The 19,438-nt window shown below is 42.7% G+C and overlaps 2 protein-coding genes across 4 annotated transcripts in view; one reads left to right on the forward strand and one right to left on the reverse strand.

The window, feature by feature from the left end:
- Nucleotides 1-19,438, reverse strand: part of DNAH1 (dynein axonemal heavy chain 1) — a 98,966-nt gene that overhangs the window by 15,760 nt on the left and 63,768 nt on the right. For both annotated transcript variants that reach the window (XM_033140663.1, XM_033140662.1), the window contains 9 exons: nt 19,231-19,366; nt 17,681-17,889; nt 16,813-16,984; nt 16,315-16,506; nt 14,591-14,701; nt 12,776-12,961; nt 2,017-2,208; nt 697-864; nt 353-544 (listed from right to left, as the gene is read on the reverse strand). In XM_033140663.1, coding sequence (XP_032996554.1) covers nt 353-544; nt 697-864; nt 2,017-2,208; nt 12,776-12,961; nt 14,591-14,701; nt 16,315-16,506; nt 16,813-16,984; nt 17,681-17,889; nt 19,231-19,366 — 1,558 coding nt within the window. The remainder of the gene's footprint in view (nt 1-352; nt 545-696; nt 865-2,016; nt 2,209-12,775; nt 12,962-14,590; nt 14,702-16,314; nt 16,507-16,812; nt 16,985-17,680; nt 17,890-19,230; nt 19,367-19,438) is intronic.
- On the forward strand, nt 263-11,369 carry LOC117041667 (HAUS augmin-like complex subunit 3). 2 transcript variants are annotated; one of them, XM_033140665.1, is made up of 5 exons: nt 263-289; nt 6,708-7,949; nt 9,069-9,511; nt 10,049-10,265; nt 10,532-11,369. In XM_033140665.1, the coding sequence occupies exons 2-5, from the start codon at nt 6,726-6,728 to the stop codon at nt 10,745-10,747; spliced, it is 2,100 nt and encodes a 699-aa protein (XP_032996556.1). In that variant the 5' UTR covers nt 263-289; nt 6,708-6,725; the 3' UTR covers nt 10,748-11,369. The 2 variants fall into 2 exon arrangements, with proteins under 2 accessions (XP_032996556.1, XP_032996555.1); XM_033140664.1 differs by lacking the exon at nt 263-289 and adding an exon at nt 5,508-5,648.

A 19,438-nucleotide genomic window follows, 5' to 3' on the forward strand; every position in this document is an offset into this window, starting at 1 on the left:
ACTGATATATGGGTAATGAAAAAGCAGGTTTGACTCCCTGCTGTGATTAAGGCCACAAAATTACTATTGATGAGGATTTGGCAAACTTACTTGGGCATACATAATTTTCAGAAGAAATTGGTGGTTTTACTAGTATTCCCCCCCCCCCCGAGTTTCTGGGTTGCAGCTTGGAGATTGTGTCTGTCTCTTTAACAGCTGTGCTGATGTGAAACAAAAGAAAGCTGTTTCTTTAACACCCAGTTCTTTCCTTCAGCCTCTGCTCCTGTCTTCCATCTTGCCCCAACAAGTGGTAGGTGAGGCCTGGTGAAGGGAATGGGGGAGGAGAATCCACAGTTGTGGCCGTGGCCCTTACCTTGTCAGCCCGACCCAGTCTCTGCTCACACTGCTCACACTTCATCTCGAGTTCCTCTTTTGTGGCCAGAGTACCTTGGTATTTGGCCTGCAGGTTGGCAATGCCATCTTCCACTTCTCGAAGACGGTCCTTGGCCTCATCCAGAATCTTCTGTGTGGCCTGGAGGTCTTCTTCAGCCTCCCTCAAGGCTTGCTGTGGAGAGAGAGAAATATTTGTGAATGTCAAGTTCTGCCATAATTCCAAGGAAAATAATTGTGGTTAGCAGCAATGGGGGCGGGCAGAGGTTCCATTCAGTTTTAGGTGTACATGCAATAACTTTGAAGAAGCACTGATGTAGGTCTTACTCGTTTCGGCTCCACAGCTTTTGCCACGAAGTGATACTTATGCATGGCCCTGACCCACTGGCAGATAGATGTGCAGGCTTTGGACACTTTGGCTATGGCTGCTGGCTGAAATTCTTCACTGTCGATATATGGCTGGATTAACTTAATTACTGAATCTGCAATGTTATCCTGAAAGGGTTAAAGAAGAGATTATGAGTGCTGGGAGCATCAAGGTCTGAGACAACAGGGGAGTCAGCTGTGAGGCAGAACCAAATCCCATGGCAAAAATTCATCAGTGTAGCAGGAAAAGCATAAACTCCCAATTGTGTACTCCCTTCTCTGTTTCGAGCTTCAAGCCAAGCTTAGGCATTGCTTGTTCATTCCTTCAATATGGCTTTTATAACTGCAAGGCAATGTGTTTGGTTTGTGGGCAATAGAGGCTATCATTACCTCCCCGAAAAGTGGAGGGAAAGGAGACCATTTATTTTCATCTGCTGGTTCAGGCCAAGAATCAAAAGGTGAGTAGGCCAAGGAGTGCCAAGTGACTAATCACGGTCAAAAGGACAGCTGAGTATTCCTCTCATCGCATCCCCTAATGGGGAACATCATCACTGACATTTGCTTCATAGCCAGCCTGTGACTACAGATAGATGCGTGATCCATGTTTTTACACAACCTTAACTTGGGAATAAATCAGGCCATTTCCTCCCAAAATAGGGAAGTGGAATGAACTTGACCCTCTTTCCCCATTTGACAGCCAGGGATTGCTTGCACACCTCCCAGATCCCTGGCTGTCAAATGACAGCTTTGTGTGGCTAAGAGAACTCTCCCCTGGCTAAGGGAAGCATCTGGGGCAAGCAGGCTTCACCTTGTAAAACCATTTAGCCTGAAGGATTCTCTGCAGATATAAGGTGTTTATTCCCATCGGCAGTTTCACTGGGTGTGGCTTCTTTCAATCCCTCTGTTTAACTGAATTGTAGTTTAATTGCTACAGTTAATGGAATAAGGTACTATAAAGGGGCTACACCTCCTAAGAAATGTCATCTAAGCTAGATGGCAAGCTTAAGTCCCACAATTATGCCAGCTCCACTAGTATTTAGGCTTGCCCTTTTTCTTTTTTACTAGCCCTTGCTCCTGAGCTTTTAATAACAACTCCCTCTGTAGACTTTAGCAGACAAAAAAATTATTTCCATGCCAGGAAGCGCTTCACCTGCTGTTGCTTCCAGATCAAGCTGTTGCTAAAAGCACAGGAGAAGCTAAGGCCATTTTATTCTGGTCAGTTGGATGGGAGGGGCATGGAAGAGAGAGGATGACTGACTGACTGACTACTATGGTACTTACCTTATCATATTTAAACAAGCTTTCAAGAAATTTCCCTGGGTCCTGAAGAAGGACTTTGCCAGGTTCCCAATAGTCATCTACCTTGGAACCTAGTTTCTCTCCTGCCACTTTCTTGGGCTTGATACCCTTCATAATGCAGACAGCTTCAATCACCATCTTCACTCCAAGTGGAGGACGCTGCATCGCTCGCACCTAGTTGGAAACACGGGGAAAGAAGTGGATCAGTAATTCACTATATGTCACATCTGCTGGAGGACATTCCTAACTATCCTGGACTTCAGTCCTGAGGCATGAAATAAATCAAGATTAGAATATGGTCTTTAAAAGAGCAGCACCATTCATACGGCTGAGTGCCCTTTCTCTTATCATTGCCATTGTTTATATAACGCTATCCATGTACACAGCACTTTGCAAACAAAGAAAGGATAGGTCTCTGCCCCCAAGGGGCTTACTGTCTACAAACTGACACAAGGAAGACAACGAAGGAGTAAAAGGGGCAAGAATATGGTATTACTTCAGTGACATGTATTTAAGCTTAGTTACAATGGGGGCATGAGGACTAGCGGGGTTCTGCTAAAGGCTTCATGGAAAAGTAGGAGGGGTTTGAAGATAGGATGGCATCGTGGGGACATTCTGGGAGGCTGCAAAGAGCAAAAGACCTTTGGGCAGCAGGGGGTGGCAGAGAGGGACAAGTGAAGATCACAGGCAGGAATGCATCAGGATATAAGAATGAAGAGGGGTAAGGGACCATGTGGATAACTGAATAGGTAAGAAGTCTGTGCTAGATCTGGGAACAGACAGACAGTCTAGGAACTTAAGGAAGTGTATCATATGGTCAGCATTATGAGAGAGTTGAATGCTTTTTGACGACCAAGTGCTGGGCTGAGGTGAGGGGAACAAAAATGAGGCAACGATGCTGAGAAAAGATTGCAGTGATTAAGATGCAAGATGACTAGGGCCTCAATCGCCTTTTGCCAAGATGTCAGAAAGAAAAGGACCAAAGGAAAGAGGAAGAGGGCATTGTACCTTTTCAACAGGGTAGATGGTGGTGTTATCAATGAATACTGATAGTGTGAGGGGGTTGGGACAAACGATGAGAAGTTTGGTCTTGGATGTAATGAGTTTGAGACAACAATGGAACTACCAAAAAGAAATAACCAGTGAAGTACTTGTACATGTGACATCAGATGAAAGGGGGAAATTTTAGGATAGCAAGGCAGAACTGGGCATTAGCAGCGTATAAAGGTAAAGGGAACCCCTGACCATTAGGTCCAGTCGCAGACGACTTTGGGGTTGTGACACTTTATTGGCCGAGGGAGCCAGAGTTTGTCCACAGACAGCTTCCGGGTAATGTGGCCAGCATGACTAAGCCGCTTCTGGCGAACCAGAACAGCGCACAGAAACGCCATTTACCTTCCCGCCGGAGCAGTACCTATTTATCTACTTGCACTTTGACGTGCTTTTGAAATGCTAGGTAGGCAGGAGCAAGGACCGAGCAATGGGAGCTCACCCTGTCGCGGGGATTCGAGCTGCCGACCTTCCGATCGGCAAGCCCTAGGCTCTGTGGTTTAACCTCAGCGCCGCCCGCATCCCTTTAGCAGCGTATAGGTGGTACTTAAAGCCACTCTACAATGTGTGTAGAGGAAGAACAGCAGAAAGGCAAGAATAGGAACCACAACACAGAAGAAAAGTAGAAGAGCTTTCTTGTATGAAAATGCTGAAAGAGCAATTAGGCATGTAGGAAAAGAATTTGTTGAAGATAGAATCATGGAAACTTAGGGCAAAAGGAGAGCCAAGCAAGAGAGAGTGATCAATTTGAAAGGGACAATAGAGGTCAAGGGGAGTAAGGACTAAATAGAGACCTTTGAATTTAGTAGGGAGGAGGTGGTCAGTGATTTTGGTAGGTACATTTGAAGAGGTGAGAAGATTTGCAGGAGAGATTTGCAGCATACCCCAGTAGCCTGCAAATTGCAGGTAGATGAGAAATTGGACAAGATATTTTTTGAGACTAGTGGAAAGGATAGAATCCAAAGTACCATTAAGTGTACAGCTTAAGGAGTTCTGCTTGTGCAATCAATTTTTTTTCTCCTCCCTGCTAAATTCCCTCCCCTTAAATCTATTCTAGGGGTTTCCCAACCCCACGAAGCAGAATTGGAAGGAGCATGGAGTGTGTGCAAGGGGGGTGGGGTGGGAAGAAGGGGACAAGTTCCACTGCACAAGCAGACAGGATGGGCTTGCTGAATACTACCCAGTGGCATGTTTAAATGCAGTAGTTTTGAAAGTGTGGTTCTTATTTCTGGGGAGGAGAGATGACAGCTGCCCTGAATATGGCTGCTTCTTCAGGTTTGAAACACCACCTATTTAGGTTTGATTTACACATGCCTAGAGGCATGGGGGAAAAGGAAGACTGGGTTCATAAATCTTTCACATTGTAGAAAAGAGAATTTCAGGACATGAAGTGCAGTAAGTGTCCAAATCCTAGGGTGGCCAATTGAAAAAGACAAAGCTCCCAAACTTTTAATAGTTATGTAGAAGAGGGATGTTAGCAGCTGCAGCACATAATATAAGCAACACTAGCTGAAAGTCCTCCTTTTACACAACTATTAAAGGGGCCCAGTCTTCTTTTTCAGCTGGCCACCCTTTCAAATTCTCTCTTCTGCATATCCATTAAGGATGCAGGGTCATGGCCTTCTTTCTTGAGCTCAAGTATGAGGAACCTTTGGCTGTTCAGATGATGCTGAAGTACAGCTCCCATCAGCCCCAATGGTTTCTCACATCTGGTCTAGATCACTTAGTGTTGCCTAATTTATGGCACAATCTTAACCATGTCTACTCAGAAGTAAGCCCTGTTGAATTCCATGCAGCTTACTCCCAGGTAATTGAGGTTAGGACGGTGAGCCTTAGTCACTCAAAGCTTTATAAGTGAACAATATTGTGCTTGGCATTATATGAAAACTGTCCCTGTTGTCGGATCTTTGAAGATGGTTTCATGATTGCAAGTTGTCACTCAATGTCAGAACCACACTGAATGAGAAAAGAACATTTGTGCTTGAACTTTCCCCGGTTTAGATTATTGTCATACTACCTCTGTGTCTATGTATGTATGTGTACTTGGAAACTCCACTAAATTTACTTCTGGGTAAGTGCACATTCAATTATGGATAAAACCACATGCAAATAATGGCTGAAGGGTCCTAATGTTTGCCATCAGGTGGCTAGGTAGGTATGCATGCAAGGAGAAGAATATCAAGAAAATCTTTTTGGAATGCAATGGGATGAGCTCCCCTATTATGTATCAGTAGGGCAACATCATTGGGAAAGTACTGAGCATACTAGAGCCTGATTGGCTTTCATTGCACTGCCACCCATGAGCAGAAATTGTACAGACAGGATGGCAGTGATGATCAGTACAAAAGGCAGCTGCCTGATATAGAGTACAATACTGGATAGAAACTAATCTTACCAGTTTGTCAATTGGCTTCCGGTATAGCTTTAACACAGCAGTTTGCAACCAGGTCAATTAGCAGGTGCTAATACTTGATCTTTGTGCTGTGAAAAGTCCCCCCTGCTGGTTTCTGCAGAAATAGGTATAAGAGAACTCCAGGCTACAGTTTGCTCCCAGGGTTACAGAGGTAAGTTACAAAGAGTGGCTAAAAAAAGTCTACATGCATTGTTGTTTTGCTACTGCACCAGTGGGGTTTGATCACAGAATTGCTGAGTTGGAAAGGACGCTGAAGGTCATTTAGTCCAACATCCTGCAATGATGCTGTTGCAAATAAAAATGCAAAGTGAATCATTTGGCTCACAGGGTGGTCATGGTCTGTGTGTGAAGAAGTTGGGGAATAGTATCCAAAGGGCAGAACAAGTATTTATGTAGGGTGCTGAAACTTTTCCCTGACCATGAGCAATCCTGCTTGATCCTCCTTTATATTATAAGATTTAACCAATTAAAAGCTATTTTAACACCCAAATGCATGGAGAAAGTTAACACTAAAATTCTCAAGGTGTGGAATTCAGATAACCAATACTAGGGGTGTGCATCAGCTCTGTGTACTTCCCAAATTAATGAGGCAAATAGGGGTGATTTGGGTAAGGTTTTCACATGCTTGAATCAGACTGACTGGAGACTCCTTAAAGTCCCAAGTTCCTCTGTAAAACTGAGTGCCCCCCACGCTGTTTTTCAAAATGAGTGCTGCATTCTTTCCCAGGGGGAAGATTCTGTATCCCCAACAATTTCTGTGAGTTGGGAGGAGAAGACTGTCTACTTGCCTGGGTTCTTTGTTGGGTAACAGGCTCTTTGTACACCCCCCCCCCCGCCCTGTATGTATCTGCATACAATTTGGCAGACTTAATCAACCCTAGTAGGGCTCCTATATCTGCAAATTTAATCAAAAGTGTGAAATGAGAAAAAAATTATAGCCATGTTTATATTTTCCATTACTGAATGTAGGAAAAGCATAGGTTTGTTATTAGTAGAATGAACTTGATCCCTCACAAAATGAGTCAAGCTGGAAAGATGGAGTGACCTCCAAAAAGCCTGGGCTGCTTCCCAAAGCTGAGGATACAAGTCAAAATCTTAGGGTTGGTGCACACCTCTATTAAACGTCTTACTTGTGCAATGATAGCATAGGTGGGCACAAAGGAGACACCTCCCTGCATTTTAATAACCAAGCTGCATCTGCTCACTCCAGGGTTAGAAGAACCAGAACATGCTCTCACGGAGACGCTCCAGAGTTTTCCTCCTGGATACAGTTAACAGAGGAAGTGAGTTTGTGGAGACGCTGAAATTTGTTTATCCCAAGGCAGATGGTCTTCAGGAGAAAGACTTTGACTGGCTCTTTGATTGTCCTGAGACAGAACAGTTTCTCGAGTCTTTCTGCAACATAGTGGGGGAGGAGAATGTATCCAGTTCTACAGAACTGGAGGCCTATGAGAAACTGGTTGTTTCGGGGAAGCCTGTTCTGGAAGGTGAAGCACTGGAACAGGTGTTGAAGACCTGCCGCCAAGCCTCTCAGCTCAGGTGTGCTATACAGGAGAATGACACCCTGCCTCTCGAGACACTTGAACAAGAGGTGCAGACCCTGAAGAGCCAATGCGCCTGTCGGGCAAAGCGGCGCACCAAGCTCCAAATTCGTCTAGCCAACTTGAAGCGGGAGCTCTGTCATTCAGCTGAGAAGAAAGAGAAAGTGAGCCGGGAGCTGAAGAAGGCACACCTGCGGCTAGAGCCAGAGAACTTTCAGAGCAATGATGCTCTCAGCCAAGCCTGTAAGAAAGTGAAGGAGCTGATGCAGTGGCACAGGAAGCCTGCAGGCAAGCGGCAGGAAGCCTCAATGGCAGCAGCGGACCTGGAACGTTGCCTCGAATTGGAAGAAAAAGTCACAAAGGCTTTATTGGGATTCTCACCAAAGGTCTTGCCAGATGTTGTCAGTGATGTGGAAGCTGATCAAACAGTTCTGGTGAAAAGGGGGCAGGGAGACTCTTGGGAAAAACTGGATACAGGGTCTATGGAAAGACGAGCTCAGAAAGTGCTGCTAGATAGTAAGAGTACAATCTTCAATAATGATTCTGAAGGTCACAAAACAACATATGGCACACTGAAAAGCCAAGTTCTCTCCAAGGGGCAGCTGGCCAATAAGAACGAGTCAGAGTTTACTTGTAAAGCTCTGTCACAAGAAATGGACCAAATGGAAAGTGAGAGCTTCAGAACTGTTCAGGATGGTTGTCAAGGAGGGTTGAAGATGCGGGGAGCAGCTGCTGAAATGGAGAATCCCAAAGATGACAAGCTGAGCAGCTATCAGGAAGAACTGGAGCGCATAGCATTGGCTTACATGTGCAGTCAGGAAAAGGCACTCGTGACCTCTGCAAACATTAAAGGAATTTCATCTACCTTGAAATGGGCAGGGAAGGCCCTCAAGGCTGCTAAGGAGAACAAGGTAGGTCACTAGCTTCCTGGCTTAAACAAACAGGGATTAGTAAATGGCAGTAAGCACCTGTAATGCAAAAGTCTCTGTAACACAGAAATGTGTTTAGAGAGAGATACAAATAATAAAAGAGTGAGACTCTAATTCACCTGTTGCACTTGGTGAATGGGTTTGAACCACTAGACTGACATCCTTTTTTCACCTGTAGTGAATGCTATAAAGCTCAGCAACAAGTACCGGTACTCTTTTTGTCACACAAGACCCTGTCTGGCTCTGCATTCATCAGAGCTGGTGTCTGATTCTGTCCACCTCTGACTGTATCCCTCAATAAACAGCCAACCCCTGTACATTAAAATTTTGTGGAAGTAGAGGGCATTCATGAAGGCTGAAACTGGCAGGTTTGTGATAAGGGACATGCTTCTGGAGAGGAGGAAATGAATGAGTGGTGGTGGTGGTGAAAGCAGTTTCTCTAGAGCAACAAAGAAATCCTTTGCTGGGGATGAATGATAATAAGAGAGACATTAGGAAGTGGGGCAGGGCAGGAGAGAAAAGTAAAAGCAACATGCAGTTTTTTCACTTAACGTCTCGAATGTATATCCAACATGTTCCCAACCATGAAGTCAAAAACTAATAGATTGGGTTGACAGCAAAAATCCCTTTGCAATGTTCATATTTAAGTGACATCTTATTTGTATATAAGCTGTATATTATGTATTATGCTGCAAACACAGAGAAAAAGAATGCTTCTGCCCCATGTTTTGAGTAAATTTTTACCTCCCGCTTTATGGACTCTTGATTGCTAAGCTTTATAAAGAAAGCTTATATAATCACTGGATATCTAGGCTTAGGAAATCAGAACTTAACAGGTCCTCTGGACCAATCTAGTCCTAAGCTATTTGTATTGTGTTCTGCATTATTCTTAGTTTTGTGAGTTACTTTTAACAAGATATATCGGTTTAGATATATGGAGAGTACCATGATGTCATTCCCAATAATACTGTATTTTAGTTAAAGAGTCCCATGGGATAGGAGAATACTTGCCAACAAAACTGGTGGTTTTTCTTGCAAATTTCATAGAGGCCTTCAAGAACTGCAGGGGGATGTGGAATTTAATGTCCTTCTCTTCTACAGGTGGAGGAAGAGAAAGGAGAACTGTATCTTCGTAGAGCCACTTTCCAGGAGCAGTTGTGCATCCTCCAAAGGGAGGTTAGACATGCAAAAACCAAAAAGCTTGTCCCTTTGCTCCAGACCAGTGCCCGCCTCCTTCGCTTGCCTGTAGTATGTGGGGAACTCACTTTGGAAGCCAGGAGACTTGGTCATCTTGTATCAATGCAAGAACAAGCTGCTGGCCAAATGATGGTCCAGTGGAGCCATTTGGAGCTGCTGTGGCTCTTGCTGATGCATGAGCAGAAGAATCTGCAACAGATGAAGACCCAGCTGGAGGGGATGGTGGCTACCTCGAATGAATCACATGCTAAATTACAGGAATGGCAAGCCTGCTTTGAGGATTCAAGGTTCTCCGTTAAGCAATGCCCGCGGACTCTGATAGACCCCAGTGATCTCACCATGTTACGGTAAAGATCAGAAGAGCTATGGCGGGAGTAAAAGGTATCAAATGGCTGCAAGTGTTAGGAACAAGGAAATACTTCCTTAGGGTGGAAATGGGGCTCATTAGAAAAGAAAAATAAGCTGGTATGTGACTAAAATGAAGCATAACCTATTGAAGATAACGTATGCTAGAACCTTCTCGCCCATTTCTTTTATGCAGCACACTTGAATGGGTGTTGGAAAAGAGCCATAATCATTTATGCAGTAGATTTAAACCACTTTGAGATGAATCAACAGATAAACTCCTAATTGTTAATTTGGCTAAACAACCATCAAGTGTGACTCAGGTTGAGTCTTTTAAATACTCAAAATTCTCTCACAGCAGCAGATCTACAAGAAAAGAGACAGCATCCCAGCACAGTCCTATAGTCACCTATAGCACAGCCATTTTCAAAGTATATGAATCTCTCTCTTTTCTCACTGTTACAAGGCCAAGAACTGTCATGCAATTTCCCAAAGCTTCTAACTGATAGATGCATCTTATGTATTCTTTTCCTCCTTAGGCTGTGGGAGATGCTAAACAGGCACAGTCAAGATAAGCAACTCTTCCATGCCTATGGGGCCTTGGCAGGCTGGGGCTCCCGGTTATGCCAGGAGCTCAGGATGCTCAAAGTGCAGCTGGCCACACCACACTCTCAGCTTCCTAAACTGGAGTCTGACAATGAGATACTTCACTCTTTGATGTATGGTGACTGCAACCAGCTAATGCTTCGTGCTCAGGTAAGCAAAAGCTGTAGCCCATCGTGTGTGTGAATCTTCTTTTTCTTGCTATATTATCTATTAATAACCACAAGAATAGACCAAATTAATGGCACACAATGATCTTTGCTTTTGCTACACCATTAAGTGTTGTACGCTTGGGACTCCTGGTCCTCCTTAAGTAGCAAACTCCCCCCCCCCCGTGAAACTTCTAAAAGATGAAAAATTGGAGAAATATGTGCTGCTTCTTCTGAAACCCTATTTGTTTTGACACCTGTTTTCTACAGGGACTAGAAGAACCTCTGGAGCAGCTTTGCACCACACAAGCCAAACTCTACCAAATGCTAATGGACACCTTGAGTGATATGAAGGCCAAGCAAAAATCTCTGCAGAGCCACTTTCAGCAAACTGAGCGCAGCCTCTACATGCATTTCTTCACTAACCCAGAACAGCTGAAGGAGCTGGTGGAAGAAGCTGAGAAACAGACCCTGGCATTTTCTTAGGTGTCAGTATAGTCACATGAGAGTAGTTCAGCAGAAAATAGTCCTCCAGCTTGCTTGAAGGTACTCACGTCTTATCTTCAACTAGACTGAATGGAAAGTCTCCTGAGGGAGAATCCTGTTAATGAAAGCTTACATTGCTATGTTCTCTTTGTAAAATAGACTGATTTGGACCTGATTCCATATACAGTGTTTCTTCTCTACAATGACTTGGTAAAAAAAGGCTCTTAAACTACAGTCTGTTTTTTACCTTCAGAGTCTGAGTAAAATGATGGAAGTAGTGATGGATGGGCGGGCTGAGATGTTGGTTAAAACTAAAAGCTACAGTGCATACTTCTAAGATGGGGTGCTGTCCTTTTCTGCTTGCCTGCATATTTATTGTCTACCTATTTTTCTATCTCAATTACTGATGTTATTCAAAAAACTTTGATGAAAGAAGAACATGGCTGCACAATCAAGAATGTATTATTTAATGGTCCGGGTCCATTTTTTGCCGTCTTAAATTGTGGTAATACAAGAAGCTCAATGGTTGAAAATATAATGTGTAACAGTTTCAGGCATATTGCTTGTTTTATATTGAAAACAACTCACTGAAATATGCTAATAAAAGTAATGTTCACTTTAATTTTAACTATTTGTTTAGGCAAAGGGCTATACCAACTAGCCTAGAAACATGCTGATGTTGCAATATAATTATTGAAACACATTCTCCCTTTACCTTTCAAATAGGATATGGTGACAAGCATTGCAGAATCCTGGTGGAAACTGGTCATAATTACTTATTATAGGAGCCTATTTTTAGATAATTTCATTGCCAACAGGATCCACACATTTTATCATAAGTTACAATATAATTTCCCCCCCAGAATTCTGAAGTAGTGTTATTGAGGGGCTCTCTTTTCATACACCAGTAGCTCAATATAACTGCATTTTCCACTATGCATTTAAGACATACTACAAGATATTGCACATATCTGAATACACATATACATGGCTTTTGGTGACTTGCTGCTGGCACCTGACAATACAGATGTGCTACATGCTGGGATGGGCACCAAATAACAATAAGTCTTCACATGCATAGCAAAAATACACATATAGAGCATTAAAAAATCTCCTTAAGACTCTACTCTAAGATAATCTCTAGGCACTGACTACAACATCAGTCAAATTGACAGCTGGCTAAATAACCCCAACTCTTGGAACAGTCCTTGAACAGGGGGAACATAATTGACAATAGTCCCTCTAAATTTTCTGGAAGTGCCAGATAATAGTAGGTAGTAACCCAGCATGTACCTTCAAATGTCAGTGAACAGAAAACGAGACAAGGATCTGTAGCACTAATTTTCTGCTTGTATTCAGCAGCTGTCAATGTTCTTCCCAGCTAGGAAGCTTTGCAGTGGCTCAATAATCTATTCAAAAGGGAGTTGGCCTTTGAATTCAATAGGACTAACTTCTGAAATGACACAAACAGGATTGTGCTGTGTGATGTGAATTATGCTTTTACTTCCCTTACTCATCTCATCTAGGGAAATGAAGCTAGATGCTGACATTACTATAAAACCATTCAAGTCCAAAGAGTTAAGGTGGTAGAGGGATGCTGATACCCATCGTTTCAGCCTCTCCGGCAGGTGCAGACTGCTTTTCATCCCTCCTCATCAGATTTATCATTTGATGAGTGAGGGGCAATGTTTGATCTGTGTATATGCATCTGCATGTCTGTGTATGTGATGGCTGGGATGTGGGTGAGAGAGCATGCACACTGGATATGACCCCTCTGCCAGTGTGCAGTAGCCAAAGTTACTACATACCTTTGGCTGAAGAGGATTAGATTATTCCTCTTCAGGGATAGCCATCAAAAGGAATAAGCTGCTATAACTCACTTACAAGAAAAAATGTTTGAAAATCAGAATGGGTGGTGTGTTTAGGGGGTGTCACTACTGAACATGTATTCATGGTAAAGCACAGACTGGTATGACTAGCATTCTTGTTCAAAGTATTGTTAAAGCTATTCTTTCTCAACTCTGTTACCTCTGTAACATCATTTTTGTTGAGGTTCCTCAAGCTGGCAAGGGCAGCATCCAGGGCAGGCAGGGCTTCTGCCAGGTCCTTCTGTGCGTCATCAGCAATAGCCTGAGCGGTCTGAGCTTTGACTTTGGCTTTCATTTCCTCTGCCTGCACAGCATTCCGTGTTTCTTCTGCTACAGCCGTGTCTACCTGCAGCCATACAAAGGTATTTGTAATCATGAATGCTTTCAGGACGGGCTAGAAGCACCTTTTCTGCATCAGACAGAGACCCGGTCTGCCTGCCATGGTAAACAGGGGCTGTGGTGTGGAGTGAAACAAGCCATGGACAGTGTTCTCGAAGCTACTAACATGAGTTTGGCCAAACTGCGAGAGGCAGTGAAGGATAGGTGTGCCTGGCGTGCTCTGGTCCATGGGGTCACGAAGAGTCGGACACGACTGAACGACTGAACAACAACAACAAACCCTAAATACAGGGCTCTCACTAGCACATGGGGGAAACAAACCACAACAGTTGTTTTAGGATTACATCTGAATACAGGATTGTGGCTTGTTTCACTCCGCACCACAGCCCCGAAAAAAGCCACAGGCCCACATTAAGCCAAAGAAAAACTTTGACAACAGATTAATGTTTGTTTGGAGTGAAACAAACCATGAGACTAATTCAGATGAAACAAAGTCAGGGGTTTGTTTGTTTTCCTCCTGCCCACTTGCAGGAAGGAAAAAGTAAGTAGGATTAGTGTATTCACGGTGAAGTATTAATTATGGTTTACCATGATGTGTTAATGAGGTCATTGTTTGCCAAAGCATAAAAATATTCTAGCACAACAACAACAACAACAACCCAAGGGGCATGCTATTCTCAAAAGAGCCAGGAGCAGATACGGCTGACCAGAACTCTGAACCGGAACACTGCTGATACAGAATGACAGTCTGCAATGTTTGGTTTACCTGTCTCACTTGGGAAGTAGTATATGATAGCTTCAAGTTCTTTATTGTGCGTGCATGGCTTAAGAAAAAGAGATTGCCCTTCTTATGAACACGATTGTCTGAAATAAGCATCGTACCTCACATAGCAAGGTTAAATACAGTGGATGCTTGGGTTGCGAACGCGATCCATGCGGGAGGCGCGTTTGCAACCCACAGCGTCCACAACCCGCAGCACTGCATCTGTGCATGTGCGGGTCGCGATTTGGTATGTTGTGCACGCGCGAGCGCCAAAACCATTCCAGTACTTCCGGGTTTGGCGTGGAGCGCAACCCGAAAACGCGTAACCCGCAGCGTTCGCAACATGAGGTATGACTGTATTTGGAGTTTAGTATAAAGGCCAGGTCATGCCATTTTGGAGCCAAAAGAAGAAACCCAAATAGCACCCTCTCTTTTGCAGTAAAGAACAACAAGAGTTTTCTGTCCTTGTGGCAAATGTGCTGCCCCATTATTTAAATCAGTGTTTTTCAACCTTTTTTGGGCAAAGGCACACTTGTTTCATGAAAAAAATCACGAGGCACACCACCATTAGAAAATGTTAAAAAATGTAACTCTGTGCCTATATTGGCTATATATAAAGTAATTTTTCAATTTTTCCCACGGCACACCAGGCAACATCTCGCGGCACACTAGTGTGCCGCGGAACAGTGGTTGAAAAACACTGATTTAAATTGTAGCACTTGTATTGTGTGAAAGCAAGGCAGAGATGCAACATGGGCCTCCCTTTCTCCAACTTATTGATACAAAGTCCAGTGATCAGGTTTTTTCCCCTTCTTGTTTTACCAGGGCACCATCAGCCTCTTTTGCAACAGTGTCTGAAGGCCCGCTACATACCTGTATCTGTTCCATGGTTACCAGTGTGTCTTGGGCAGCCTCAGCCAGCAGAGGGCGTGCTAATTCTAGCTCTTCCTGCATTTTTGCTACATCTTCTGCAGTTCGCAAAAGCTAGAAATGGAAGGGAAAGTCATTCTCATATTGAACGTGTCTAGCGAAGAGGAAAATAATCTGTTGCTACAACGCTGAAAACAGTACAGATAGTAAAGGAAAAACCTCAGAAGTAGCTTCAAGCTGCTTGAAAAGAGAACCTGTTGTTTATTCTGGGCTCCACTGGAAAGTCTCTTCTACTAATCAAATTCTGGAGCACAATCCAGTCCAAGCAGCATATTTTAAAGCCACAGTTAATTCAGTGTCAGAGTTCTACACAGGTGCCCAATTCCCCCACCAATACCAATGGTATTAAAACTGCTTAACTTTTACTTGGCCCAGCCATGTTTTAAAACATTTTACCATTTTTCTGTAGCCAAATATTAGTTTGCTTTTTCTTTGTTGTTATTCCTTGCTGCCTTACACATTTACACAGTGAAGAAAAGAGTCTATGCCAGCCTTCCCAAGTTGGTGCCCTTCAACTCTCAGCATCCCTGACCACTGGCCATGCTGGCAGAAGCTCATGGGAGTTGAGGGTTCAGCAATTTCTAGAGGGCACCAGTTTGGGTAAGGCTAGTCTTTGCTCACGCCCAAATATAGATACATTGACTTTAATGATATTTGGGTGTATAATGATCCGAGGTAATTAACACCAGTGGCATAGCATTTACCTTAAATAAATAAATATAATTAGGCAAATCAGTTTTCAGTCGGCAAGAAAAACATATCTGTCTGTAGGCTTTTTGGAAGATGCATGTTAATTGATCTGATTGCTCTCTTAAAATACGAAGGCTGCATGCTGAATTTTATTCTGAGTGTTTTTAAGATTTTTTTTAATGTGTTTAATAATTCTTTAGTCTTATTTTGGTAGTGTTTAATGTGATGCATGCTGTTATTCCAGTTATAGTCATACAGGCACCCTCTGTGTCGAGCATCTAGAGCCTTCCATGTTGACCTCTCACTCTTCATCAGCTGCCAGCTGATGCAACTTTGGGTTCTCTCTCTAGGCTTCCTTCTGAATTCCCTCACTGAACTTACTGAAGACTGACTTCCCAACAGTCCTGAGCCTGGTGTAATATTCCCTTCAGCCAATCAACACATTTCTGTTGGAATTCCAAACCCTTATGGACCAACAGGTTTGAAAGGAATGTCCACTAAATGACTTATCATAAACTAACCACTTTGGATGTTATTGCCCTGTACATAAAAGCTGGAACCTTGTATGTATATATCACTGTTTTCTGAGCACAAATGATTAACTCTGACAGTTTGAACAGCTATTTGGTAGATTACCATCAAGACTGGGATACTATGCACCTCAGAGATGGGGAGCCTGTGGCCCTCCAGATGTTACAGAACTACAACTCCCATTATCCCTGACCACTTTTTACCTAATATTGATTGTTTCTCTACAGGAGGCTTCCAAACATTGACTTTCACAAGCAATGACAATGCTTTTGCAAGTAACCAGCACAGTGACACATTATACATCAGGCCCAAGCTGATATTCCAAACTTATTAGTGTGTGGAGGGAACCTTTTATGATATGTTTTGCTGAAAAGGAGAAATCGGTCTATTGCTCTAAGTGCACACATATGTTGATGTGATAGAACCCCAAGACTGAAGTAACTCACCTTGTCCAATCCACTCTTCATCCTGGTTTTGGCAACTTTGAGCTCCTGTTTTTTTGCACCTATCAAGGTGGTGAAGATGCCGAGCAGCTCCAGGTAGCTTTTGGGAGTGACATAATTATGCCTTGCCAATTCTGCCAGATACACCTTGCACTTAAGTGCTACGCTCTGATGGATTTCTACACACATCTCTATCTATAAGGGGGAAGAAACAGACGTTGGAAGAGGTTTCTCAACAGAAAGAAGGCAGAGAATGACTATGAAATGTGCTACATGCAAGATACACAGAAGTTAAAATATATAATGCAAATATTTATGAAATGAGTATTTCCTTGAAACACAGGGACCAATTGGAGAAGTGACAACTATTCCAAACACTAGCAGTGACTCATACAATATGAATTCTAATAATGAAACATTCCATTATTATGTTTTTTCATGTTTCTCTTTGCACATATGTAAAATCTGAAGTCGTGAGCATGTTTAAGAGAGGTCACTTACCATTCCCTGTATAATTTCAGGGGTGGCATCAGCATCTGGGATCTCATTGAAAAAGGAAGCAGCAACAGACTCCAGGGCTTCTGCAGGCCACTCATTAAACCAGTCAATGGTACAGCAGTTCACCAGAGATGGGAACTGTCTGAGCCGAGCTCGGAATACCTCTCCAATAGGACTGGAGAATGAGGAAGCAGATAAGAATGAGAAAAACCTTATTAGAATAGACTTCAACTAAGTGAAATATCTCCAGTTTGGATGTACTGCAGGGAATTCTTTTAACAGCAAAGGCCATGCTAGGCACATTCAGAAGACCACAATTAAAATTTATACTAATATATTACACTAAACCACTGGGGATGGAGAATTCCCACCTCACCAGCAAAGCCTTCATTAAGGTTTCCACAAGGCAATCATCCCAAATGTTGACATTCAAATTAGATGCCCTACAGATCTCTTCTACATGTGTATTGGAACTAAAGGCTGCTACTATGGTATGTGCAGTTATTCCCGAAGGAATAGGCGCTGCGCTTTGTAAGTGAACACTTTGATCCATCTAAAAATTGTGGGCAACACAATTTCATGGCTCCTATGGATACAGCGTTCAAAATGCAGTGATATTTATTTTGAAGATTTATAGCACAGCTATGACTATTAGTCTAAATATAACAGAAAAAGTCACATCAATCCTCAAGGGTAAGGAAAACAGGAGTGAAGAGGGGGGGGAAACAATATCTGAAGGATCACAGGCTCCCCATTTCTGCTATATTCCAGCCTCCTGTAGCATGGATCACCACTGGTAGTAAGGAAAGCACTTGGGAGCTTGGAGAGACCCCCTTCAACATTTAGCCCAATGGACTAGGCTAGCTCATACCTCATGCAGAGGACTGTGTGGATATTGCTGCGTACTCTCCCTGTGTATGCAGCCATCAGGTTGGCCTTGGTAGGCTGAAGCCCCTGGTCCTGTACTAACGGTTTCATAGTGGTCATAATCTGGTCCTGTTCATCCAGGGCATATAGGTTGGGTATGTCTCCTGAATTCAGCAGGTTGTTGATATCCTCAAGAAATGACTCACTTTTAATCTAAAGAAAAAAAAATTAAAGGGTTCTATCGACGACAACAACAACAACAACAATTTATTTGTACCCCACCCATCTGGCTGGGTCTCCCCAGCCACTCTGGGCGGCTTCCAACAAATATTAAAATACATTAAAATATCACAGATTAAAAACTTCCCTAATGTTGTGCCTTTCACCTCACCTATTTACCCACTAAAGATCTCATCTTCGTGACTTAGATTTTCCTGTTGAAAATCACTGAAATGTAAGTCACAGTGAGAACACTGGTTGTGTAAATAATGAGAAATAGCTTAACTGATGGGATGAGATCTGCATCAGAGAGAGAATAGTGTGAAACCCCTACTTTGTTAATGTGAAGTAGTAATTCAGAAATTGGACTAACATTTGAGTCCCATCTTTTGGATCCAGTCCTAAACTCTGATCACTTTTCTAGGCATTTCATTCTTAAGACAATAAATATGCACTTCCTATCTATGACTTGCAATCCACTTACCATCCATCAACCCTAAACATCTGTTTTAGAGACATTACATCTCTCCAATACTAGTTGGGCTGTATTTTGTACCTGGGAAAATGCAAATTCCCCTCCAATGGTACACTTATTGCTACTAGAAGGCATTGACACCTATTAGATATTGCTTGTAATGAGAATTTTCTCTATTTCCTCCTCCCAATACTTATGCCATTCTACACATTCTAATGTGTTATTTTGCTCATTACTAGCAATGTTTTAGATGCTGAGTGCATGACCCAGTGCATGACACTGATATTCCTTCCCTTATGCGCAGTGCCACACCATTGTGTAAGCCAATTGCTTTATTATTATTATTATTGAGAGCCAGTATGATATAGTTGACTGGAGTATACAACTACCTAGCAGTATGGTTGTTGTCCTTCAACAAGTTGTGTAAATGGGACTATTCCACAGGATTGCACTGCAACATATCTAATCACAGATCATCTGGATAAGCCACAGAGGCACGCAGAGGCACTATGTAATTTTTGGTTTTCAGGGTACTCAAATATCAATGTAATTTATATTTGTGATTCTTACCTGTTGGCACCCATGTGTGTAAAATTTGGCCAACATGTTTAATAATCTAACTCCTTAACTAAGAGTTCTTAGTACCACCAAGAGAAATGTCATTCAGGTATCAGGTACAGCACAGTTTTTCTCAAAACACAGAAGTTAAGTTTTTCAAGAAAACTTGCTAAACTAAGACTAGTTGGGGAAATAAAACAAGAGATGTGAGTGACAACATTGGTACAAATCTGAGCAACACTCATTTAAAGGTTTAGCTATCCAGCAAAAGAAGAAATTTCATTCCTAACAGCTTCAATTACCTGCGTATCTGTAAACAGAAAGGTAATGGATAGGTTTTGCAGACCAGCCTTCAGCATGATCTTTTTGAGGTCTTCTCTCCAGTCAGATATCCCATAGTTCTTGGAAAGTTCTATCTGAAAACATTCATAATCAGCTCTAAAAAGGAAATGATTATAATCAGGGCATGGGCTACAATATGCAAATACAAGAGAGAAAGACACAGAAAGA

Source organism: Lacerta agilis, chromosome 2, assembly GCF_009819535.1.
Source record: "Lacerta agilis isolate rLacAgi1 chromosome 2, rLacAgi1.pri, whole genome shotgun sequence".
NCBI classification, from domain to species: Eukaryota; Metazoa; Chordata; class Lepidosauria; order Squamata; family Lacertidae; genus Lacerta; species Lacerta agilis.

What these genes read in the sequence shown, in the direction of transcription:
- LOC117041667 (XM_033140665.1), top strand. Translation starts at nt 6,726, where the DNA reads ATGCTCTCACGGAGACGCTCCAGAGTTTTCCTCCTGGATACAGTTAAC. An exon ending in AGGCTGCTAAGGAGAACAAG is followed by an intron (nt 7,950 to 9,068) that starts GTAGGTCACTAG and finishes TCTCTTCTACAG; the next exon opens with GTGGAGGAAGAGAAAGGAGA. An exon ending in AGCTAATGCTTCGTGCTCAG is followed by an intron (nt 10,266 to 10,531) that starts GTAAGCAAAAGC and finishes TGTTTTCTACAG; the next exon opens with GGACTAGAAGAACCTCTGGA.